The sequence below is a fragment of the Trichomonas vaginalis genome, chromosome V (assembly GCF_026262505.1).
Source record: "Trichomonas vaginalis G3 chromosome V, whole genome shotgun sequence".
Classification (NCBI taxonomy): Eukaryota; Parabasalia; order Trichomonadida; family Trichomonadidae; genus Trichomonas; species Trichomonas vaginalis.
Window position 1 is genome coordinate 5,204,816 of NC_067207.1, and position 24,557 is coordinate 5,229,372.

Genomic DNA, 24,557 nt, shown 5'->3' on the forward strand with positions numbered 1-24,557 from the left:
TGTTTATTAAATATTGATTTGCAACTCATTTCTCTATTGGAAGTATATATGAACGATTAATATGAAATGAAATAATAATAATTATAACAAAAATTTTTATATAACCGATAATAATAATATAAGTAGTAATTAGCATCGATTATAAATCATATTGATGATTTTCATTATCTGGAAGAGACTTGTCATCCTTGTTATCTTGGCCTAAATCTTCTTCTGGGAAGACATTGCCAATCATTTGGAGCCAAACAAGTTGTGCGAAGATGTAGCCAACGAAGAATCCGGCCAAAACATCATCTGGACGATGTTTGTAATCACGAATTCTAGTAGCACCGCACCAAATGGCCAAAATTATGAATAAAGAACCGCAAAATGTTCCGACGAGATTCTTTGATTTAATGATTCTCTGAACGAAGAAAGCAATGATAACAAATCCGGACATGGCAGTTTGGGAGTGACCGGATGGCCACGATCTGAACTGATCTTTAAACTCGGATGCAGAAAGACCTGGGCATGTACTTGGATCACTTGGATTGATTTCTTGGGATCCACAGATTGAGTAAAGATCTGGGCGAGTGCGTCCAACGTAGTTCTTGAAAATGGAAACTGTGAAACCACTTATGCCTTCAGCGGCAACAAAAGCCCAAAGGAATGTCCATCCGTTGAAATCAGCAAAATACTTTGGGAAGAATTTGCTTAAGAGCCAAGCAGCAATGAAAACTACAACGAAAACTGCGGCAAGGACACCACCCATGATAGCTGTAGGAAGAATATTCTTTTCATCCTTTGGAAAACTTGAACCTGAATCATTTGGAGGAACGTAAAGTGGCGTAGGCTTCAAAACCCATAAGCCACCCCATAAGAGGCAAGAGATGATTGCAATAACTCCATTAGTTCCATCTATTTTTTGCCAGCAGTTCTTCTTCTTTCCTTGATATTCCATTTATATTTATTTCACTTTTTGTGAAAAATTTTTTTATTCTAAATATTAATTACATTAATGATTTGTGAAAAAATTGCAAATACAAATCATAAACTTTGAAAAGAATTCAATTTTTTGTAAGAATTGTTAACGCAATGGTTCAATCATTTCCAAAATTTGATATTAAAGAAGTGCAAAATCATATTAATGAATCATGTGTTTTCTCAAAAACCTGGCCTGAATTTGTGAAAACTTAAAATTCCTATATAATTAGCGACAGGTAACTAATTAACTGATTCCCGAGTGATAGTTTACGTTTCCTTCATAAATTTTATTTCCCAATTTATATGTTATTTTCATTATGGACAGATTATATTTTATATTATTTTGAACACATAAAAAAAAAAACAGACGTTGCAACATTTCTGTACTCAAAGGTTTCGATTTATACCTGTCTTTTACTAAATTGGAATTACCTATTAATCAAACAATCGAATTCATCGATACTACTTTAATTTTCGGAAACAAATCAATGAATAAAGCAATTTATCGATATTTTGTTTGTTATTTATCAAATACATAAAATATGTTTTAGTACTTTATTATAAATGAACATTGGAGACCTTAAAAATAAATAATTTGAAATTATATCAAATAAAATAACTCCATTTATGTGGATGATGTTATCTGTATGAGTCTAAATATTACCCATACTACCCATGCCAGAATTGGAATTTAATTGATAGAGATTTGATATCAGAAATGAGTTTTTTACTAGCTTATGTCTCGCATATGCTATATTTCAATAATCTAAAAGATATGTTTCATTATTTACGATAGATTCGTTGAACTGAGAAAAAAAATCCCCAAATCTTCCCAGCGATCTTATATGAGATCGATCATTTTAATTTGATAGTCCGTATTGAATATGATTAGCTTCTTAGTTTAGACTATCATTGCATTGAAAAAATAAAAAATAAAAAACCAAATTCAGGCAAATGATTTTAAGTTAGGGAAAAAAATTATCGAATTGGATGTAACATTGATCGGTAAATGCCTAGTTTGCAACGGTCAAAATTTAAAATTGAATTGTTCAACGAAATTGAGAGTTTGTAAACTATTTATCACTTCATTTGATATAACAATGGCTTATTATCCACCACCAGGTGCTCCAGGTGCATATCCACCACAGCCAGGCTATCCAGCTCCTCCATGTGCCCCAGTACCACCACCTGGCGCATATCCACCACAGCCAGGATATGCCCCAGCTCCAGGAATGCCACCACCACCAGGAATGTATCCACCAGGTGCTCCAGGAGCTTATCCTCCAGGCGCTTACCCAGCTCCACCAGCTGGCCCAGGAATGTACCCACCTCCACCACCAGGAGCCTACCCACCAGGTGCTTACCCACCACCACCTCCAGGAGCCTATCCAGGCGCTTATGCTAGACCAGGCTACCCAGGTGGCTTCTACCGTAAGGGACATTATAAGGCTAACGGCAAGTGGACATCCTCCTCATCCTCTTCTTCTGACTACAAGAAATACGGTTACCGCCCAGGCTACCACGTTAAGCACTATCACTAAGGAGTTGACATTATATTTTTGTTCAACATCTTAAACTAAGCATGCTTATTCCCTTTGTTTACGCTAAAAAAGAATTTACCATTTATTAGTTTGAAAATCAGAAAGAAAATTCGAATCGAAATTTGAAATTTCGTTGTTCAGAAATTTTATCAATTTCCTTCACAATCATATTTAAACTTTGTTTCTTTTCATTATTCCAAATTATTGAATTGAAACTTTCCATTTTGCATCAAGTTTATTGCATCTCATCAAGAAATAAGAGATTCGCCATTGCTAATTTAATTCCAATCATGGCGCTATTTATATCATATGTTCAAAAACTGAAATTGCCGAAGTAAATTCTCTTCGAATTAAAAATTATATATAAATGATCATGCAATTCGATAAAGCTATTCTTTTCCATTATTTTGTGCATGAATTTGGCCATATTATTCAAGTAAAAGAGATTTGATAAAGATATCGATTGTCTATGACAGCTGAATACATTTCACTTTATAAACATAACAGTAGTTTATTCAAACAAAATATTAATCAAATGATATACCTGCCAATAAGTCATCATCAGATTCAAAATCTAGTTGCCTCATCTGCTGATTACTTGGTTTCGGAGGTGAACGTTTTGGCGGTTGTTTCTTAGGTGGTTTATCTTCTACTTCATCAAGAAGGGCTGCAAATGAATCGTCATCATCAAACTTTGCAGGCTTTGGAGGAGGTCTCTTTGGAGATGGCTTTGGAGAAGGTTTTGGCTTTGGCTTAGGCTTTGGTTTATTATCTGACTCAGATGCAAATATTAATTCATCGCTATCTTTCTTATGATCACTCTCTGAAGCAAAATCTATTTTATCGCTCTTGAGTTTTGTTGGTTGATCTTCTGATTCCGTTGCAAAGCTTATATGATCGCTGCTCTGTTTACTATCAGAAGTTGCGAACTCGATTTTTTCTGATGTATCATCATCTGTGTCTGTTGCAAAAACAATGCTATCATCAGCATTTTTAGGTGTAGCGCGTTTCTTCCTTGGCTGAGGACTCTGTTTTTCTTCCTTTGAGAAAGCTGGTGACTGTGGATTGACTGGTGTTGGTGTCTTACTTCCTCCTCTCCTTCCACGCGTTGGAGATTTGGACTCTGTTGGTGAATTTCCTGCCCATTGGTTAATGATTTTATCATCATCAGAATCTGAAATTGTTTTAGTAATAATCTTCGGAGGTTTCTGTACTTTTTCTTCCTCTTCTTCATGTTTTTGTTCTTCAACGTGCTCTTCTTCTTCTTCCTCATTTTGCGGTTGTTGTTCTACCTCTTTGTTTTGTGGCTTTTCTTCCGGTTTAGTTTCTGGTTTTACAGCTGGTTTTGGTGTATTATTTTGTGGTGGAAGATTTTCTGTATGATTTTCTGTTTCTGACTTTTCGACAGGCTTCTCATCTTCATCATCATGAGATGAAATAATCGAATTTGGAAGAATATCCTCTCCTAAGAAAATTATAATGGAATCAGAGTATTTTTCGAGAATTATTGTAAGAACTATCCAAATCATGAGGATTGCTAGTAAAGCGTCGTGTGCTTCAAGGGTTCTTCTATAAATAAAGAACTCTTGAATGTGTGTTGCTGGATAAACAGTTGTAAATATAGTATTTAGTGATGAAGATGAGTCTAATGATAAAAATACTTGCATTTTGGAGATATATTCTTGTCTTTTTTGAGAAGTTGTCTGGTATATAAGCATTAATCCGAATGAAATTGTAATTAAGACGGCAAAAACGAAATTTCCTTTTGTTCTTGAGTTTCTCTTCTTATATAATTTGATTGATGTCCAAAGACAAAATAGAGAAGATAATCCCCATAAAATCGAAAGAATTAAATGGCAATAACCAGCTATAACGTTCCAAAAAGAGTTTCCATATATGATCAATAGATACAAACATGAAAATAATGGAATTACTGGTAAAAGCGACTTGAGGAGACGAAAAAGCTCCGCAAGAAGCATTTTTAAACGTCCAGTAAAATTTCCTTTGAAATAATATTGAAATAATATTGCATTTGCATTGTTTATCAATTTTTGTATGAAAAGTTTCTCAAAAATGAAAAAAGTCGGATAAAATTTTTTCAAATTCCATTTTTTAAGAACACAAAACATCATAGAGGATGTTTATCTAGGATGGGAAAAAGGTTTTGGTAATTATAATAAAACAAATTCATACAATTTATTTATTATTTTCAGGATTTTGTTTTGCATAAATCAATTCCTGAATATGAGCGGCCGCAGCAACTATTTTTGCTTTAGCGTATTCAAATTTAGAACTTAAACCCGATCTTGGCGTATAAAAATCTACAAAATCTGCAAGGTTAAAAATATTTGTAACATTTGAAGAAAAAACAACCGCCAAGAACAGGCCAAACGTGACTTCAAACGGAAACACTAAAGTTTGGTTTGAATCGTAATGAGATGCGCATTTTTCTATTTCTGTAATGGTATCGCATACTACACCAATTATATCGAAAGGGTTTGTATAAAACATGATATCTTCGAACTTAGAAATTGGCATAATATAATAAGGGTCTAATCTAAAAACTTCAAAGGGGAATTTATGTAAATCGCACTTTGGGAAATACTCTAATGGTAAATATAATTCTTCAATCTTAAATAAGTTCCATAATTTTGGAGTTTCGTTCGCATCTGGGTCAACAATGAAGTATTTATTGGTTGGATAAACTTCACTGAATATAAATCTGTAAAGGAGAAACGATACTGCTGATTCTGAGTTCGGATAAGAAATTCTTAAAAATTCTAAAATATTTGACACGAGTTCAATAATTGTAGAAATAAAAACATCACTATTTCCCATGTAAAATGAATCTATCACTTTAGATACTAAATCTGCAAAAGGCAGAACCTCGGCCATGATTAATTCTTCAAAATCAGACTGTAAAGAAGTGAGAGGTGTATTCATAGATACAGAATCAACTAATTTCGATTGTTTTTGTATAATTGCGCTTAGTTTACTCTTTGCCTCTTCAAATGAAATTCTTTTTGAGAGAAGTTTATCTAATTTAGCTGAAATAAGTCTATAAGCAATATTTAATTTCCGTGATTTTGGTGATTCTTCTAGTAAATCTGAAAAAAGTCGTGAATCATCGATATATAGAAAAAAGCCATTGTTTTTTGGTTTGTTTTCGCTTAAAAACTCAATAATTGAGGATAACATTCTTAAAGATTCTTGATGTTTCTTCTTTAGAGATTTATAAATCTTCTCTTCGAGAAATAACAATTGATGATATAACAAATTGGCTTCACCTCTTAACATATTATAATAAGGAGTAAGTCTTTTTTTACGTATGGGTTTTGCCACGAGATTGTAATGATAGAAGGTTGTCAATCTCCCTAATTGTTGCGTGTAAATTTTTTCGATTTTACTTGCAGGAATAACAAGTGGACTTCCATTATCAGAATTACCTTGAGGTATGAAAGTTACATAATTTGCTACATCTTTCGGTAGTTGTAATTCCTTAGCAAGCGTTTCTAAGGAAGTCATACCGAAAAAAAAAATTGAGGAAAATTCAAAATAATGAAGGGATATTTAGCGGTTATTTACATTGTATTTGTGTTCTCATTATTATATATTATATGATTCTTAATCTTAGAATTCGTTTATAAAATATTCCGTAATCAATCACAATCTATTTTAAATTTGTGAAAAAAACGGATTATATTTTGAACAAACGATCAAACAATATCATAAACCGCATGATAACTACACATTGATGGGTAGTGGCTATGCATTCTGTTTCAAATCCGAAATATCAGTTTGATCTATCACAAATTTTCCAGAAAACAAGAATTCGTAGAAAGAGATGCAAAAAATGATAATTTATTTCATAATATGTGCAATAGATCATCATAATCCAGAGTGAGAATTCCAAAATTTTTTCATTTTTATAAAAATGATAGAATTTAGCTTCATTTTTTTGTTCATTTTTTCGAAATCACGATTTTTTTGGAAAATTAAATGAAATATTTAAGAAAAACAAATGATAGAAAATACATTATAATACATGCTTTTAAATATAATCCACTTAAACTATCATTTTATTGCTTATTTGAAGAATATTTATCAAGAATATGGAAAATATATTGAATAATCCATATATATCTCTGAGCTGTTAGACAGTTTATCTAATGGTATTATTAGTTAGCCTTAACTCTGATTCCTTATGATCGCAATTGTAATAAAATTTCTCTATCGTTTGAATTTCTCCAAAATTTGATGAGTAAAGAAGAGCTTGAATTTGTGATTATGCCAATGGTACAACCTAATCCAGATGACGAACCTATAGATGTTAGGAAAATACGAGAAATTGCGCTTACAACTTTAACCGAATATCCACCAGAAGATCGCGCACTTGCATGGCTTGTACTTCTTGATGTATTTCCAACAAATCCCAATAAATGGGAAGAAGTTCGTAAGACCTATATAGATAATTATTGGAATTTCGTTGAAGATTTAAAGGTTAAAGAATGGCATAATAAAGTTTTACCTGAACATATGCTTCCTGAGGAATATGATGTACCAAATAAACAATTGATGTCTCAGATTCATTGTGATATTGTTAGAACAGGCAGACAAATTTTATTCTTCCCTCCAGAACCTGTTCAACAAGATCCTGATCATAAAGACATCATGGCACCCTTTCAAAAATATATGCGTCGTATCGAGAGAGTTCTATACATATTCGGCACTTTCAATATTGGATTAAGTTACACACAAGGCTTCAACGAACTTGTCAGTCCATTATACTACGTTATGCTTAAAGCTACGGCATTGTTTAGAAATAATCATGACATTATTGAAGCTCTTTCTTTCACAATGCTTCAACAACTAATTACATCAACTCAAATTCACGAAATGTACACAACACAAGATAAATCTTCCATTATATTACACAAACTTGGAGAGTTTACACATTTAGTTGAAAAATATCTCCCAGAAATTGCTCTCAAGCTAAAAACATTAAATGTACATCCAGCAGTTTACTGCTACAGATGGTATAATCTGTTGTTTGCTCAAGAATACGATATGCCTTCTTTACTTTTAATTTGGGACGTTATTTTCGCTCATAAAGGAGAAATGCTTAATTTTGCATTTTACATTGGCCTTGCACAGCTTAAAGTTATTGAAAAACGCTTGCAATCTAACGATTTTTCAATAATTATTTCTGCATTGCAACAATTAGACATAATGGATGTTGTTCCTGTTATTAAATGGGCATCATATTATTACAAGTTAGATCATCAAAAGCAATCCAGTGTCTTTAGCGGAATTCTCAAGCTTTTCGAATAATTTTTTTAAATATCTTTTCTTTTTTTGTTTGTTTCATATTAAAAACAAATCTAATGTTTTATATTTAGTGATTCTACAAATATCTTAGCTTTTTTATGTTGTTTGGCTAATTTATGTCTCATATGCCTACAATATGATGAGTAGCATACTATCCAACATGTATTCCACTATTCTGCAATATACAAATTGCTAGAGATTACTTTTTGCGATGACAATTTTTGCTCATTGGATAGAAATGCAATTATAATGGACGTAATTTTCTTTTTGTTATGTATGCAGCTCATTTATACTATTAGTTTATATTGACGTATAATCCGTTTTTTTTATTTTATAAATTGTGAAATCTTTTGATGCTTGGTAGTCAACAAACATTCGAGAGCGTTCTTGATGATTTTTATGAGATGAAAATCTCAGATGATCAGCAGGAAGCTATCTTGGATGATGACTATTCGAAATTTATTGATCAAATCCAAAAAGGTTTAAAAGAAAACGTTTTAAATATCGAAAGTATGCATATTGGTGTTCATGCTCTAACAGGAGTTCAAAGATTAATGCGATTTTTACCAAATATTACAGCTTTAAATCTTTATGACAATTTAATCAGAGATTCCGGATTAACTCCAGTACTAAACATACTAAAATTGAACACAAAAATAAGATATCTCAATATAGGATGCAATGATTTAGGAAATGGATGTTCATTAGCTTTATCTGACATAATTCGAACAACACCACTTACTAGTCTTCAAATTGGAAGACGAGAACTTATATGGCAAGCAAATAAGATCGGAGCTGATGGACTTTTCACAATAATTTCTACAATTATCGAAACAAACACCCTAAGAAGCCTTGGTTTGGCAGGAATAGTAGAACCTAAAGCGAAGAAAGGACACAACAAGATAACTACATCTCAATTAATATCTGATGTCATTGAAAAATGCTCAAATTTATCAACATTAGACGCTTCATATACATATTTGAGCGATGAAGACCAAAAAATGCTTGAAGTTAGCTTTTCTAACAATCAAAATTTACGCCATTTAACGCTTATTGGCAACACATTTTCTAAAGGAATTGGAGTTGCAAATGGAATATCACAAATTAAGACTCTTAAGTATCTTGACATCAGCAATTGCTCATTATCACAAAGATCATGTGAAATATTTGCTCAGGCTCTCGCTGATGGCTGGGAACTTATTAATTTAAATCTTTCGGAAAATCCAATAGGATCTGATGGTATAATATCATTATTCCAAGCTTTGATAGACAATAATACCCTTACTTCTTTGAATTTGTCTCATGTTGGTTTTGATTCATCTGCTGTTGATTCTATTTACAATTTTATGCAGTCAGGCCATGTGCTTGACACATTAAATTTATCTCGTAACTTTGCAGGCGATGAATTAGCTTACGCTTTTGCAGATACAATCGGAGAAAATCAAACTATTAGAAAACTGAATTTAAGCTCTTGCAGAATCACAGATGATGGAGCTATTGCAGTTGCAAATGCTTTAGTGCCAAACAACTGTCTTAGAAAACTAATAATTGAAGATAATTTTATTTCAACGGCCGGATGCTATGAAATGGTTGCTGCTCTCCAACCAAACGAAAATATTACATACCTTGGTGTTAAATCCAACCAAATCGATCACTTTGCGTTTGAAGCTGTCGCTACATTATGTAAACGTAACAAAATTGCTCATCACGACAAATCTTTGCAGCCATTACGTAGAGAATACGTCAGATTATCAATAGAAACATCGAAAATGTCAAGAGTGAAAGACACTCTCGGTGTTGTTCGTCAAATTACTGGACAAATTAACGAAAAAATTGAAAATCTGAATTACGAAAGAGAAAATTACGAAGATAAGACACATGGTGAGCTCAACGAGATACACAAGTCCATAGATGACTATAAGACAATGATTGCTGAAGAGCAGTTAGGTCTAGAAGACGCAATTGTCAAAAAATCAGAACTTGAAAAAGACCATTCGGAAAAAATGATGTCTGTTCAAGCAGAGATTGATGCAGACACTAAAAAGAAGGGTGAAGCTGAAAGTAAAGCTATACAAGTAGAGAATGGAACTAAAGCAATGCAAGAAGAGCTCACAAACCAGAAAGACAACCTACAAAAGGAAATAGATGTAATTAAAAAATTGATTGAAATTGCAGAAGAAACACTGAAAAATAAAGAAAAAGCTGTCAAATGGAAGATACCTCAGCTACCAAATGATGAAACACTAAGGAAGATGGCCCTTGGAGAGATACCACTCACTCAACAGCCAACAAAGTCAAAGAAGAAATTAACTAAAGACAATTCAGCATCAAATTCTCTAAAATCAGCGAGAAGATTACCAAAAATTCGGAAATAAATTGTTTTGTTTGTATTTTTTATTATATGTTATCAATATTTTTATTTTTTCACACCAAAATTCTGAAATCTCAATAATGAAACAAAAATGGATGAATAAATTTACAAAGTCATTCGTTCTTCCATCATAAAATAGTGTTACAAAGCATTACTTATATAACAGACTCTTTATAAATTAGAATTTTTCGATGAAATTTGAATTCATCAATGATTCATAATTTTTGTAGTTTAAAAACAGTTAATTCATTCAAAAATAGTAATAAACATATCATTAATACTTTATTTTAACTAATAAAATAATATAAATCTAATCAATCGCGTATTTATCAACAAGAACCTTAGAATTACCAAGGCCAACACCAAAGTTGGATTCACTAAAGTGTACTGTGTTTAGTGGTGTATCAAACTGCTCTGTTTGAGCTGCTAAATCAAGATCAGAAGAACGATAGAACTGGAGCTTCTTTAAACCTCCACCACAAACACCAATGAACTTACTATCAGTTGTAATGCTAAGAGAGTATATAAGAAGTGAATCTCCTGCTCGACCAATCGAAATTGTTTTTTCGCACTTTCCTGTACCAATATCGAACATTTGTAGTTGATTCTCTGCTCTATTTGAGCCAGTAATAAGCTTATTTCCGACAAATGCCATAGATTCTCCATTGAGATGAGGTCCAAAAATGGATCTTTCGACTTTTCCTGTACGAATATCCCAGAATAAAACAGTATCATCCCATCCTGCTGTAGCTACAACATCATCATTAAGATATGATGCAGCGTAAATACGTGATTGATGTCCTGTAACAACACCTTGATCATAGTTTCTAGCAGAAAGATCGTAAAGTTTCACGTGTTTTTGAATTGCATAGATTCTTACAACTTTATCACTTCCGACCGTAGTAAATTGAGTTCCTGATGGAGAAATTGCAATAGAACTAGTTTCATTTCCTTCTTCTTTGAACATCCAAAGGTTCTGACCTGTTTCAGTATGCCATAAGGAAACATAACCAGATGCTGATGAACAAAGAAAAGCATTATCAATTTTCGGATGCCATTTAATTGATGTAATAGGGTTGGATGTATGAAGAACATCAATTTTATACATTAATCTGGATGTAATCGCATCTCTAACATAAACGTTGCCATTAAAGGTTCCTACAGCAAGCTGTCTGCTGTTGGGTGAAAACCTTATAACAGTGATATCAGATCCGTCATGATCTGCTTTCCAGCATGTATTTGATGACTGTAATTCAAAGTAAGACATCCAAAATCAATAAAAAATTTTAAGGGTGCACACGAGAGGACCATGTAAACTTCAGAATTTAGAACCTTATTTTTAGGCATTATCTTGGCTACCTATTTAGGCTCGAAAAGCAAAAAATATCAAAAAATACAACTTGACTCCATTATGACCCTTTCATGGAGGTAGTTTTTATCCGCTAGTATTTTCCCTTTGAATCTCTTTACAATTCGAAATCAAATTCAAATCTCAGTAGAAGAAAGGAAGAATCGACTTACTACGGTTGTAATACGAATAAATACATATCTTTAATTATTTTTATTTACATAATAATTGTTTGAAGCTCATATTCCGTCAAATTTTTAAATAAAAACATTAAAATGTTGAAAATGTTCATATATTTTAATAGGGTTTTGGCACTTTATTGAGGAATTACTACATACATAGTCGAACTGAACTTGATATTTTGAAATTTAAATTAATTATCAAAATTAAAATTTAACTTGAAATTTATAATTATTTAGTCATATTTTGCATAATTCTAAGTAGATTTTGTAAAAAATCAAGAAAGAAAAATTTTAACGTGCTTTATTTTTTCTTTTTTATAATAATACATATTATTATATAATTAACATATTCATAATGTTTCACCCTTTCAAAAATATAATCCTCCTCCTCTCAAATAAACGTACATACGGGTGGCCTCTTTTTTCAAAAAATTAAAATTTGAAATTTTGGGCTCAAATATTAGAGATTTTTTCAACCTTCAACGATATATGTTGTCTATATCAGACCTCCTTTCTTTTTGATACTTAACATTGTTCCTAAATCTTAGCCGTTAAGGCTGTTCTGAAAATATTTTTTTTTTCAAAAAAATTCGAAAAAAATTCTTAAAATTCAAAAATCCCTTAATTCCAGAGGATTTTGGAAAAAAGTTTTTACATGAACATGTGTATATTATATGAAGTATATTGATAAGGTAAAAATCAAATTTTATTGCATATTCATCGAGAAAATAAACTAACGAATCCCTCAAAATTGAGAGGGTAATCCTCCTCCTCTCAAATAAACGTACATACGGGTGCACCCTTAAACCGCCATTTTTTTTTGCGCGTTTCAGCGGTTAAAATGCTTCATTATCCATATACCCAAACGTTAAAGTATCAGGCTGAGTTCTAATTCAACCTCACACCCTTATGCTAAATTATATCTCTCTTTTACATATAGATTCATATTTGATTTCTTTAAGTTAGAAAAATAAAGGCGATCTTGCTAGTATGACTTTAATACCATCTAAATTCTACTATAATTCAGGAACACAGCTCAAAGATGTTAAAATGTCTGACCCTGATCTTATTATTTCAAGTGAATGCCTTGAAATATATGGTAACAACAAAAGAGATTATTGCTTTTTACAATGCAAAGATACATTAAAATCTTTTTCATTTCAGCCCAATCCTAAACTTGTAACAATTGGACCATATGCTTTCTATAATTGCATTAAATTAGAACGAATTGATTTATCATCATGCACAATGCTCACATCAATAAAAACTTATGCTTTTTGCCAATGTACATCTGTTACAGAACTTTTGTTGCCTAAAGGTCTTCAATATATTATGCAATTTGCTTTTTCCAATTTGAAAATTCAAACAGTTACTATCCCAGCATCAGTTTTAAAAATATACGATCATGGAATAGCTGATATGACAACATTAACTTCAATAATCTTCAAAGAAGGATCAAAATTAGATTCACTTTCTAACAATGCTTTTTTTTCAACAAAACTAACAGAATTTAAAGTACCAGAGTCAGTGTCTTCTATTATGGGAACATTTCTTAATGGTGTACGTACAATGCGCACAATCAATGTTCATCAAAATAATAAGTTTTTTGTCACTAGTGACAGTTGTGCAGTTTATACTAAAGATTATCGAGTACTTAGTATATTTGCTGCGAGTTCTGTATCCACATATGTAATTGATTCAAGATGCACTTCAATTAACTATGGTGCCTTTATAAGCTGTCAATGCACATCTATAACAATTCCTTCATCAGTTACCCAAATTGGAGGGTATGCATTTTGTGGTTCTTCGAACATCAAACAAATCACTTTACCTCCATCCATTACAAGAATTGAAGCATCCTGCTTTAGTGGTTCAGGTTTAACATCTATTGATATTCCTGATAAAGTGAAATACATTGGCGCATATGCATTTTCATTAAACACTTTCCTCAAAACAGTTCTTCTACCAGAAAATTTAACTGAAGTAGGTGGAGGTGCATTTCCATCATCAAATGACATTAATTTTACATTTAAAGGAAATTCTTCTATCACGATTGATAACCAAATGCTGATGATTTCAAAGGATAATTCATCAATATCTATGTTACTTAAACCAGATACTGTTCAAATAACTCTTCCTATTCAAACTAAAGAAATTAAAAGCTCTGCTTTCTCTGGAAAAAAATCACTTACAACCATTAAATGTGATGGAATTTCTGAAATAGACACAATTGGAGATTATGCATTCTTTAGCTGTACAAGCTTGAAATCCATACCATACTTCCCTAAGCTTAAGACTATTGGTATTCATGCATTTAGTTATACAATTCTTTCTTCAGAATTCCTATTCCCAGAAAGTTTCACTTCTCTTGGTGAATATTCATTTTCTAATATTGTAACACTTCCAAGCATATCATTTGCTTCTACAGCAAAAACTTTAACCATCAGTAATTATGCATTTTTTGGATGCACATCTTTGAGTCGAGCTTCGTTTGATGAATGTACAAGTAACATTTCTTTAGGAATGAATGTTTTTACTGATTGTTCATCTCTTATTATGTTCCGGGTATCTTCACATATGAAAAGCATTGATTCCGGATGCTTAATGAATTGTGGAATTCGAACAATTACTTTTGAGAATAGTGAAACATCTTTTGATAGTCTTCCATCTATGTTCATGAAAGGATGTACAAATATAGAAGAAATTCTTATTCCTAATAATATTGTTACAATTGGAACTGAATGTTTCAGTGGAACATCAATAAGAACAATCAAAATCCCTGATAGTGTTGAAAGTTTATTATCCAATTGTTTCAGTGGATGTCAATCACTCGAACATGTTGACATATCATCAACATGCAACCTTGCAAGTATATCTCCTGCCATATTCGAACAATGCACATCTCTTTCCTATATTAGTGATTTCGTTAGTTCAAAATTTGTTTGCCAAAACAGTACAATTTATGATTCCAATTTCAAGAGTGTATATCTTCATGCACCAACCTGCAAGGATAATTATATAAGCTTTGATCGTCGTCTTGTTAAAGTTGAAGAAAGTGCTTTCATTAATAGTGCTTATATTGAATTTGTTGTCTTTGTAGATAACAGTGTTGTAAGCATTGGTAAACGTGCATTTGAATCATGCACTCGCCTGAAACAGATAAGTATCCCATCAAGTGTCACATTTATTGGTGAAGATGCTTTTACAAATTGCGAAAGTTTAAGATGTGGTGTTCTTTTCCAGAATAAATCGAAGCAATTTGTTGAATATCTTCTAAAAAGCGGCCTTCCAAAATCTGCAATTCTTCGATGTGAAGCTTTTAGTTGCATTGTCAACAAAAATAGTAATTTTGCTATTTCCTTAACTTTAATTGCTGTTTTTATTCTTATGTAAATATTACTTTGATAAAAAATAATAATTTGAGATTTACTTATCAAATTTTGGAGAAACTTCTCTTCATATTGCAACAGAAAAAAAAAGTTGAATTTCTTCTCTCTGTGGCTACAAACATCAAAGAAGAAACTGCAAATGGAGAAATAGATCTTCGAATTGCAATAACGAAAATGAAAATGGAAAAAAAGGTCGATGAGCTTCTCCTTTAACATGGTACAAATATCAATGAAAAAGATAAAGATAAAGATAAAGAGAGAGAGAAGCTTGCGGAAATGAAAGAAAAATGCTTCTAATTTTCTTATTCAATGTCTTCAGGGAGTAAATCAAATAAAAATACTACAAAATTTGAAATCTTCAAACATAAATATAATTCTTTTAATAATTAAGAATAATAATAAAAATAATATTATAATTTTTTTTCTCATTCAGTAAGACGAAGGAGAACCTCCCTTATCTTAAGTCGAACATCAGTATTCGGATGAAGAACCAAATCAGCAAGATAAGGTAACATTATCAAAATGTGAGATTGTCCAAAAGATTCGCAAATTTTTGCGTCTCTTATGAAAATAAGTGACTCAATAATTTCATCTTCATCGGAACATTTCCTCATCTGCTCTCCGATGTTGTACAGAAGCTTCTTTGTGATTTTTTCGGCAACATCTTTTTCAAATTCGGAACTTCTTGGGTCTAAAAACCTCTTCCAAATCTCTATATTGGTTTTCAGACGTTCCTTGATCACATCTATGAACATATTTTTAGTTTCTAAAGATGTGAAATTAAATAATTTCAAAACATTGATGCATGCTCTATCAGCTAGTTGCGTGTTGGATGTCCCTGCAATTTCGATTAACGATCGGCAGAATAATTCAATGTCGCAACCTTTATAATCAATATCTCGGTCAATAAAATGCAGCAAAAGGGTTGAGCAGTGCTGCAATTTAAACAACGGCTGACATATATCAAAAACCATTGGAAGTTGGTCGTTCTTTATCTTGTTTCCACAGATAAATAACAAATGTTCCAGCGAAACTTCAGTTAATCTCTCATTTTCAACGTAAGCTGCACATTCCACGAGATGCTTGATGAGAGTTTCCGTGTTTTCGTTCGTATTCGGAAGGATTTCGTCGATTGCATCAAATGTTTTATGAACAGTAGGCGGAAGGAAGTCCTTACAGTGCAGTCCGAATATCAGATTGTGCGACAAAGTCACCCAGCGCTTTATTTCTTCATTATCTGCTGATTTCCGAGTCGGTAAAATGTTGCGAATTAATCTTCCGAAGCTTCCGAATATTACACAGTTCGAGGACTCGTGTTCGAGGTAATATTCGCATAGTTTGTCAAGAGAATCAAAACAGGTGAAGTGAATTTCGTCGGATAAAGTCACAGAAAAGAATTCCTCGTAGAACATGAAGCCTTGACATGTTGTGTCATGTTTGTTGCACGTGATCATGAACTCTTCTTCGGCTTTCAAGAGAAAATTCCAATAATTGTCGTCAATTTTCTTGAAATTAGCCTTTAGAGTGTTAATACAATGGGCTGTCTCGTAGATCAACAGTTGCTGGGATGCAACATCGATTTCTGATATGAAAGTAAGGATTTCTGGGAACAAATCTGTCAAATAATTAAAAATATTCTTTGAAAGATTGACAGAATTGCTGATAATCAACGAGAAAAAAGTTTTAACGGCTGCAAGGGATATGTCCGGCCTCTGATCTCTTATTACATCCTTGATTGAATTAAAAATATGTTTCCATGTTTCGTCTGTTTTGATATTTGAGCTTGCGTTCCATAGCAAAGTAAGAGATGACAATGCTATGTTGATATCAGCGTCCTGTTTTACAAAATCGAAAACTAATGAGTAAGTTATGACTTGTGACTCTTCTTCTAAGTAAAACAGCATATCGCTGACTAATAATTGAAGGCATCTGAACGCGTTCTCAACTAATTCGGCCGATTTGTCCGCATAGAAAAGTGGAGATAAAGATTTTATGATACAAGGCCATTGTTTCTTGATGGAAGTGGATTTCTCTGATATAATCACGTATATGGCGTTGATAAACATCTTCCTCGTGTCGCTAGCCATAGTTTTGTCGGACATAATATTGTATAAAGTTGGGCAAAGCGAGATCTCTGTTTCCTGGGATAGTATTTCATTCAGCAAATTGATAAATCCATCAGCGGTGTCATTTCTACCATCATAGAAGTTTTCGGAAATTGAGAGCCATATATCGTTAAAACGGTTTTTGTTCACAAAAAGGAGAGCAATTGAGAAGTCCAGTGCCCATTGTCTTTCATCACCGCTACAAGTGGTCTTTACGTACATGAGAGCTAGCTCGAGTTCGATAATATTCTCTAGAGACAACTGCAGAGAGAACGAGAGGTCGCTGAGCTCTGTTTTGTATATAGATAAAGCATTTATGATTCTTGACCAGTGATCATTGAATACCTGAGGGCTGCCTTCTATCGCTGCTGATATAGTATCGATAGCTGTGCTCCTTAGCTGCTCACTGTACATCTTTTCCTCTGCAACAATGTTAACAACTGTTGAAATCGCGGAACCTCGTGGATCGTCAAGCTTTAAATCATTCGCAAGTACAATTAAGAAGTGCAGTGATTGCAATAGTATATACGATGAGCTCTGATCTGCAAGATTTAAGGCCATTGTGAGAATTGATAAAACATCTGACCAAATCTTGAGAATTATATCTACTAAATCAGGCGTTGCTGTCTGGAATAATGATTTAATGATGAAACATGTGATATCTATTGGCGTTGTGTTGATTAATGAATCTGAATTTTGTTGGAATCCAATGTGAAGGGTTTGTATCTGTCCCTCGCGTTCTTCAAACAACATTAGCATGCTGTGTATCAAATCTGTGATCAGTTCTCCTGTCTTATCTACAGAATGGTAAAATCTGACAATATTTGACTGATCTTTGAGAATAAAGTGTCTGAAAAACCGTAAAGAGTAAAGTAGTTCCTGGTGGCTTTGCTTCATTTGTGACAAATGGAAAGAAAAAAGTTTTGAAAAGTCATTTGGCAAAGTTTCAATGTAAGAAGAGCAAATATTGACCGTAAATGAGATCGGGACTGTATTTGACGATGATTCTTCGATAGCACGTGAAACTAACATCAAAAGAGGCTGATGTGAAATAAATGTCTTGGAATAACGAGTAAATATCGCTTCTAACGTGGAGTAAGCCATTTTACTTGATAAGTTATGACTGTTTATCCATGAAGGAGGCTTTGATTTTGAAATTTTGAGTAAATCATTTATTATAATGTAAATATATTCTTCTTTTTCGTGAATTGTTATATCTTCCTTCAACTGTACAACACTGTGAAACGCTTCGTTTATCTCTAACTTGATGATTTTGTTTAATTCGTCAGTTTGCGCGTCAATAACTTGAATAAACGTTTCCAAAATCTGTTCGAAGGCTGCATGTGCGTTTGCCATCACGTATTCGTTCGAGTTTGATGAAAGAGATAGCACTAAAGACAAAATTCTTTGGAAAATTTTCACTTCAAATATGTGAGATTTCGTCAGAGAAGTTGCTGTTTGTATTATTTTAATTCCTGACTCCATGTCCATTTTATCTGCCGCTGATTCCATAGCGCTAATGATTTCTAAGAGTGCATTTCCTTGAATAATTTCTCCATTTACAACGGAACACATGGTAAAAACTATCTTGGGAGAGGTCTTCAAGAATTTTGGAGATTTGAGAATTTCCGTAAAAGCCAAAATTATTGGAGAATTTTTGTTTTCTATCGGCAAGCAAATATCTTCACTGGATAACTGATTAACAGCCTCGCCAGCTGGAACACGGATCTGCTCATTAACCATAAACCCTGTGTACTTTTTGTATTCTTTCCCCAGCTCGGCGAGATATTCAAATTGCATGTACAAAAAGTGAGAAGAAGTCGATGAATAAAATGTATCAGAAGAAAAATTCATTAGAAATAATAATACAAATTGATATAGAATAGAATTTTCAATAAAATTCTTTCCATAAGCTTTAGAAATTAGATCAAATCTTCCATAAATGAAGATTTGAGAAGCGGTTACATTGAAAATCAACTTTTATCAATGTGAAATGACCAATTTCAATGAACAAGAAGTAATCAACTGTAAGATATTAACATTCAGATTTATTTCGGATATATGCAGATTTTTCTATGGATAAACGAACTCAATCGGAAGTATAAGCTATGGACGAGTTATTTGCAGTATGAAATCTTTAATTTTAGATTGAATAATATTACTCTCAGGATTGGATTATAATTTCCATCTGCAGATAGATAAACATCAGATACATTGAAGAAATCCAAACGACAGCTGTCACTTTAGAATATTCAAAATGATGATATGGAAAAATTCTATATTTGATGCAATAATCTATGAATGTTGATATATATCCATGAAGTATATCTATATTTATCAAATACGGCATTCAAAAATGAATCATTATTAATCTTTCAACAATTTCAAGTTATTCAATAAGAAACAAATAAGTTCAGTCCATATCATCAATTTGATTATTAAGTCATGACATCACAGGACATTGCTTTTTACGCATTACAAAAATTATTGATCGAAGTTCAAAAAACAATGAATGGTTTAGTTTAAATCATTGATTATCTAATAATAAAGGATAGTTATTGTATTATGATATCAGTTCCTCAATCTGAATGTTGTTTAGTACGTACCTGTGATAGATAAGTGGCTGGATATATTTACAACTATTCAATTCCTCTCTTTTTTTTTCGGAAAAACGATAAAGTATTGAAAATGAAAAATCACTTTCGCTAAAATGGAATTCCCAGAGCGTGTTGAATATGTTGCCAAGCAACTCGGTATCACAGCTGACGAGGTTCGTGACAAGCTTGCTCATGCCCCAGAAGACCCAACATTCTGCCCAGATCCAGAAAATATCGCCCAACACGTCGATTTCACAGTCCTTACAGCCTTCTCAACAACAAAGGACATCGTTGCTCTTTGCGAAAAGGCCAAGAAGTACAACACAAAGGCTGTCTGCGTAAATCCAAACCGTGTTCACATCTGCAAGGAACAACTCGCTGGCACAAACATCCGCATCGCCTCCGTTGTCGGCTTCCCACTCGGCGCTACAACATCAGCTGCCAAGGCTTTCGAAGCTAAGGAAGCTGCAAACGCCGGAGCCATCGAAATCGACATGGTTATCGATATCGGCGCTCTTATCGAGGGTGACTACAAGAAGGTTCGCCAGGATATCGCCGAAATCGTCGCCGCTGTTCCACAATGCTACGTTAAGTGCATTATCGAAACATGCTACCTCAATGAGGAACAAATCATCGATGCTTCCATCCTTACAGTCCTCGGCGGTGCTCACAACGTCAAGACATCCACAGGATTCGGCACAGCTGGCGCTAAACCAGAACATGTCGCAATCATGAGAAAAGTTGTTGGTCCAAAGTTCGGCGTTAAGGCTGCCGGCGGTGTTCGCACTAAGGAGGCTGCTCGTGCTGTCATTGCTGCTGGTGCTTCCCGCATTGGAGCTTCATCTCCAGCTCTCTTCGAGTAAAATTTGTATATACAACTAACTACAGAATTTTCAATTGAAAATGGGGCCAAATGATCGCTAAATGAAATTCAAAAATCTAAAATTTCATAATTTCATTTCTTTTTTTGAAAAAGTGATCATAATTTTATGTGATTAGATATTTGTACATCAACTAACTATAGATCGTTGAATATCAAGCCTATATTGGAAATCTGAAAATTTTGCTAACGAAGAAATCATTGCACATATGCTCAAACTCTTATTTTATTTGTTCAATTCCTTTCTACAATCTCTTTTTAATACAATGGTGAGCATATACTTATGATAATCAAACTTAATTAACAATTCCGTACTACCAAAATATATTAATAATAGTCATATGAATAATCCTATAATGATCAATATAGATATTCAGTTATTTCATAGATACATTTAGCATTAATACAGTGCCATTCAAAGTAGGAAATTAAGCTGTTTCTTCATAACTTTTCCTTGTTGCTGCTTGAAGAGCTACCTTTCCAAAAACCCTTTCGCATAATTTCATAATTTTGCTGGATAATTCATAAACACTGCTAAATAAAGGGCAGTATTTCCTTTAATAGCCATTTTGCAAAATGGAGGGGTGTCCTAGTTAATATTAACATCAGACGAAATTAGAGGTTCTGTTATTTGCAAATGATTTTAAAATTTAACATAACATTTTTATTACAAACAAACAAAATATTAATCAATGAGATTTAACAGAAATCATTCATAATACTCTTTTCGAGAGAATACTTCTTCATTAGTTTATTTTGTCTTCTGAAGTAATTCCTCATTATCAACCAGAATGCAGCGATAGAAATAAGAAGTAATCCAATAACTGAGAAAATTACAATCATTAATATCTTTTCTTTCGTGAGTTTATTGAAATTAGGTGCGTGGCATTTCTTCATCATATAATTTGTCATATCAATGATCTTATTATCAGAATAATTCAAAAATACGCAATTAATAAAATTAGTTTCATTTCCAATTGGCATAAAGTCACCTTTAAACACACAATCAGTAAAGAATGTATCTTCTGGTTGGTAATTCATTTTTATTGATGTGTTTTCATTTATATATAAGATGTGCCAATCGAGATAATTACATTTTGTTGCATTAGTATATGTATAATCATAAATAATTATTGAATTAATTTTTCCGAAAATTGTATTGTTTTGGAAATGACAAAAAGACAAAGATGTATTGACAATGTTAAATATAGTGTGTTCTGTGTAGCAACATGATACATTTATACCATGAGAATAAACAAATTTGAATCCTGCAATATGTCTGCAATCAAAAAGAGGTCTTCCTGGGTTATAAAGAACAGATGACTCATTAAAGTCAGCTCTCATTGGTGATTTAATGAAAAATGATGAAGTTTCTGGTGCAAAATTTTCAACTGAACATAACTTGGAAAGTGTGCAATTAAAGCCTTTGATTTCACGTGAGAACAAGATGAACACGCAGCCGGCAAAGGGAATTCCAGTATTCTTGTAAAATTGACAATCCGAAATTTCAATTTTGGATTCTTCAGAAAGTGTTGGAATTTGGTAAATGTAAATTGGTGTACCAATTGTTTGATTAAAAATACAGCTATTAAGGGTGCACACGAGAGGATCATGTAAACTTCAGAATTTAGAACCTTATTTTTAGGCATTATCTTGGCTACCTATTTAGGCTCGAAAAGCAAAAAATATCAAAAAATACAACTTGACTCCATTATGACCCTTTCATGGAGGTAGTTTTTCTCCGCTAGTATTTTCCCTTTGAATCTCTTTACAATTCGAAATCAAATTCAAAACTCAGTAGAAGAAAGGAAGAATCGACTTACTACGGTTGTAATACGAATAAATACATATATTTAATTATTTTTATTTACATAATAATTGTTTGAAGCTCATATTCCATCAAATTTTTAAATAAAAACATTAAAATGTTGAAAATGTTCATATATTTTAATAGGGTTTTGGCACTTTATTGAGGAATTACTACATACATAGTCGAACTGAACTTGATATTTTGAAATTTAAATTAATTATCAAAATTAAAATTTAACTTGAAATTTATAATTATTTAGTCATATTTTGCATAATTCTAAGTAGATTTTGTAAAAAATCAAGAAAGAAAAATTTTAACGTGCTTTATTTTTTCTTTTTTATAATAATACATATTATTATATAATTAACATATTCATAATGTTTCACCCTTTCAAAAATATAATCCTCCTCCTCTCAAATAAACGTACATACGGGTGGCCTCTTTTTTCAAAAAATTAAAATTTGAAATTTTGGGCTCAAATATTAGAGATTTTTTCAACCTTCAACGATATATGTTGTCTATATCAGACCTCCTTTCTTTTTGATACTTAACATTGTTCCTAAATCTTAGCCGTTAAGGCTGTTCTGAAAATATTTTTTTTTTCGAAAAAATTCGAAAAAAATTCTTAAAATTCAAAAATCCCTTAATTCCTGAGGATTTTGGAAAAAAGTTTTTACATGAACATGTGTATATTATACGAAGTATATTGATAAGGTAAAAATCAAATTTTATTGCATATTCATCGAGAAAATAAACTAACGAATCCCTCAAAATTGAGAGGGTAATCCTCCTCCTCTCAAATAAACGTACATACGGGTGCACCCTTAATGATTGTGGATTAAATAATAATGGATGGTACTTTATTTTTGAGTTGAAAACAGTATCAAAAGTATGGTATTCTGTGTTCGTTACCTCCTTTGAGACAATTTTATTTTGATAGTTAGGATAAATTTGCAAATTGAATTCTTCATAGGATGAAGAAACAGAAAAATGAGAAATAACTCTTGTCCTGTCAACAAAGGAAATAAAATGTTCTGAAAAGTGACAATTATCTATGGGATTCACTAACATTGTTTAATTTAGTACTTACATGTTTAGTAGATACGGAGTTATATTAAATTTTTGATTTTTTCTAGGGATGTAATTAAATTTTCGAAAAAGTTGCATTTATATGTAATTCAGTTTTATGGAAATGCCTTTATTTTATGATTACTATTCACTCGATAATTCCAGATAGAATATTTTAGATAATGAAAGAAATCCAATCAGATTTATCAGATAATTCAATTATAAAGAGATAAAAATGTTTACATTTAGTAACATATATATCATGGATAGTTTAATAAAAATAAAATTATAAATTAAGCAAAATCTTTGATGAGAAGTAATGAGCAATCATCACCTTTCCTGACTTTCTCACGAAGATTGTGTGGGATATCACGATCGAGTCCGAAGCAGTGCAATTCGTCTTCATTCGATAAATCTAATGAGTGCATCATAGTTTGTAATTCTGGGAAGAAAATGTTGAAACTTGCTTTGTTGACTGATGGAATACCAATCAAACATTGTTTGGAGTATGTAACTGATGCTGACAATGTGATTCCATTCTGTTGACATTCTTTGTATGCTTGCTTAACAACTTCGATAGCTTGTTCTAATGGTTGTGTCATTGAGCGCTTCTGTGATTTGAAATTGAAGATAACAAATGTTGTCATGTTGTGTTTCTTAGCAATTGCACAGTCATCACTGATCTTAGATGCTTGGATAATTGAGTTGTTGTATATATCCATCTTGTTAAGTGTTGCTTGAAGTTTTTCGTCATCGTCGTCTTCACCAAATGTGATGTTCATTGCTTTGATGCCTAATACTAACAAATTCTCAAATTGAACTGTTCTGAACAAGTTGTCGCCGAAGATCTCTCTGAAGTCATGTGGAACCATGCGATATAAAATGTTCTTTAACTTATTCTCTGTGTTCTCTTTCTCCTCTTTCAGTTTCTCACCAATGACATCACGATGCATGATGATGAAAATGTCTCCTAAG

The 24,557-nt window shown here is 32.4% G+C and overlaps 11 protein-coding genes across 11 annotated transcripts, besides 2 other annotated features; 5 read left to right on the forward strand and 6 right to left on the reverse strand.

Moving 5' to 3' along the window:
• Positions 1 to 81: 81 nt before the first annotated feature.
• On the reverse strand, positions 82 to 940 carry TVAGG3_0281730 (phosphatidate phosphatase protein; the record flags this gene model as incomplete). The annotated part of the gene is made up of 1 exon (XM_001326780.2): positions 140 to 940. The coding sequence occupies one exon, from the start codon at positions 938 to 940 to the stop codon at positions 140 to 142; it is 801 nt and encodes a 266-aa protein (XP_001326815.1).
• Positions 941 to 2,054: 1,114 nt separating this feature from the next.
• TVAGG3_0281740 (uncharacterized protein) lies at positions 2,055 to 2,563 on the forward strand (the record flags this gene model as incomplete). Its single annotated transcript, XM_001326781.2, has 1 exon — positions 2,064 to 2,504. The coding sequence occupies one exon, from the start codon at positions 2,064 to 2,066 to the stop codon at positions 2,502 to 2,504; it is 441 nt and encodes a 146-aa protein (XP_001326816.1).
• Positions 2,564 to 3,031: 468 nt separating this feature from the next.
• Positions 3,032 to 4,483, reverse strand: TVAGG3_0281750 (uncharacterized protein; the record flags this gene model as incomplete). Its single annotated transcript, XM_001326782.1, has 1 exon — positions 3,032 to 4,483. One exon carries the CDS (start codon positions 4,481 to 4,483, stop codon positions 3,032 to 3,034), a length of 1,452 nt encoding a protein of 483 aa, XP_001326817.1.
• Positions 4,484 to 4,543: 60 nt separating this feature from the next.
• TVAGG3_0281760 (uncharacterized protein) lies at positions 4,544 to 6,037 on the reverse strand (the record flags this gene model as incomplete). The annotated part of the gene is made up of 1 exon (XM_001326783.1): positions 4,701 to 6,029. The coding sequence occupies one exon, from the start codon at positions 6,027 to 6,029 to the stop codon at positions 4,701 to 4,703; it is 1,329 nt and encodes a 442-aa protein (XP_001326818.1).
• A 469-nt stretch (positions 6,038 to 6,506) lies between these two features.
• Positions 6,507 to 7,920, forward strand: TVAGG3_0281770 (regulation of vesicle fusion; the record flags this gene model as incomplete). Its single annotated transcript, XM_001326784.1, has 1 exon — positions 6,762 to 7,835. One exon carries the CDS (start codon positions 6,762 to 6,764, stop codon positions 7,833 to 7,835), a length of 1,074 nt encoding a protein of 357 aa, XP_001326819.1.
• Positions 7,921 to 8,180: 260 nt separating this feature from the next.
• Positions 8,181 to 10,232, forward strand: TVAGG3_0281780 (uncharacterized protein; the record flags this gene model as incomplete). Its single annotated transcript, XM_001326785.1, has 1 exon — positions 8,186 to 10,207. The coding sequence occupies one exon, from the start codon at positions 8,186 to 8,188 to the stop codon at positions 10,205 to 10,207; it is 2,022 nt and encodes a 673-aa protein (XP_001326820.1).
• A 281-nt stretch (positions 10,233 to 10,513) lies between these two features.
• TVAGG3_0281790 (transcription initiation from RNA polymerase II promoter) lies at positions 10,514 to 11,470 on the reverse strand (the record flags this gene model as incomplete). The annotated part of the gene is made up of 1 exon (XM_001326786.1): positions 10,514 to 11,470. The coding sequence occupies one exon, from the start codon at positions 11,468 to 11,470 to the stop codon at positions 10,514 to 10,516; it is 957 nt and encodes a 318-aa protein (XP_001326821.1).
• Positions 11,471 to 11,493: 23 nt separating this feature from the next.
• Positions 11,494 to 12,535: a mobile genetic element.
• A 28-nt stretch (positions 12,536 to 12,563) lies between these two features.
• Positions 12,564 to 15,471, forward strand: TVAGG3_0281810 (regulation of response to stimulus; the record flags this gene model as incomplete). The annotated part of the gene is made up of 1 exon (XM_001326787.2): positions 12,724 to 15,126. One exon carries the CDS (start codon positions 12,724 to 12,726, stop codon positions 15,124 to 15,126), a length of 2,403 nt encoding a protein of 800 aa, XP_001326822.1.
• Positions 15,472 to 15,504: 33 nt separating this feature from the next.
• On the reverse strand, positions 15,505 to 19,026 carry TVAGG3_0281820 (guanyl-nucleotide exchange factor family; the record flags this gene model as incomplete). Its single annotated transcript, XM_001326788.1, has 1 exon — positions 15,548 to 18,970. One exon carries the CDS (start codon positions 18,968 to 18,970, stop codon positions 15,548 to 15,550), a length of 3,423 nt encoding a protein of 1,140 aa, XP_001326823.1.
• An 854-nt stretch (positions 19,027 to 19,880) lies between these two features.
• TVAGG3_0281830 (deoxyribose-phosphate aldolase protein) lies at positions 19,881 to 21,379 on the forward strand (the record flags this gene model as incomplete). Its single annotated transcript, XM_001326789.2, has 1 exon — positions 19,938 to 20,687. The coding sequence occupies one exon, from the start codon at positions 19,938 to 19,940 to the stop codon at positions 20,685 to 20,687; it is 750 nt and encodes a 249-aa protein (XP_001326824.1).
• Positions 21,380 to 22,296: 917 nt separating this feature from the next.
• Positions 22,297 to 23,338: a mobile genetic element.
• A 537-nt stretch (positions 23,339 to 23,875) lies between these two features.
• TVAGG3_0281850 (uncharacterized protein) lies at positions 23,876 to 24,535 on the reverse strand (the record flags this gene model as incomplete). Its single annotated transcript, XM_001326790.1, has 1 exon — positions 23,876 to 24,535. One exon carries the CDS (start codon positions 24,533 to 24,535, stop codon positions 23,876 to 23,878), a length of 660 nt encoding a protein of 219 aa, XP_001326825.1.
• Between the last annotated feature and the right edge of the window lie 22 nt (positions 24,536 to 24,557).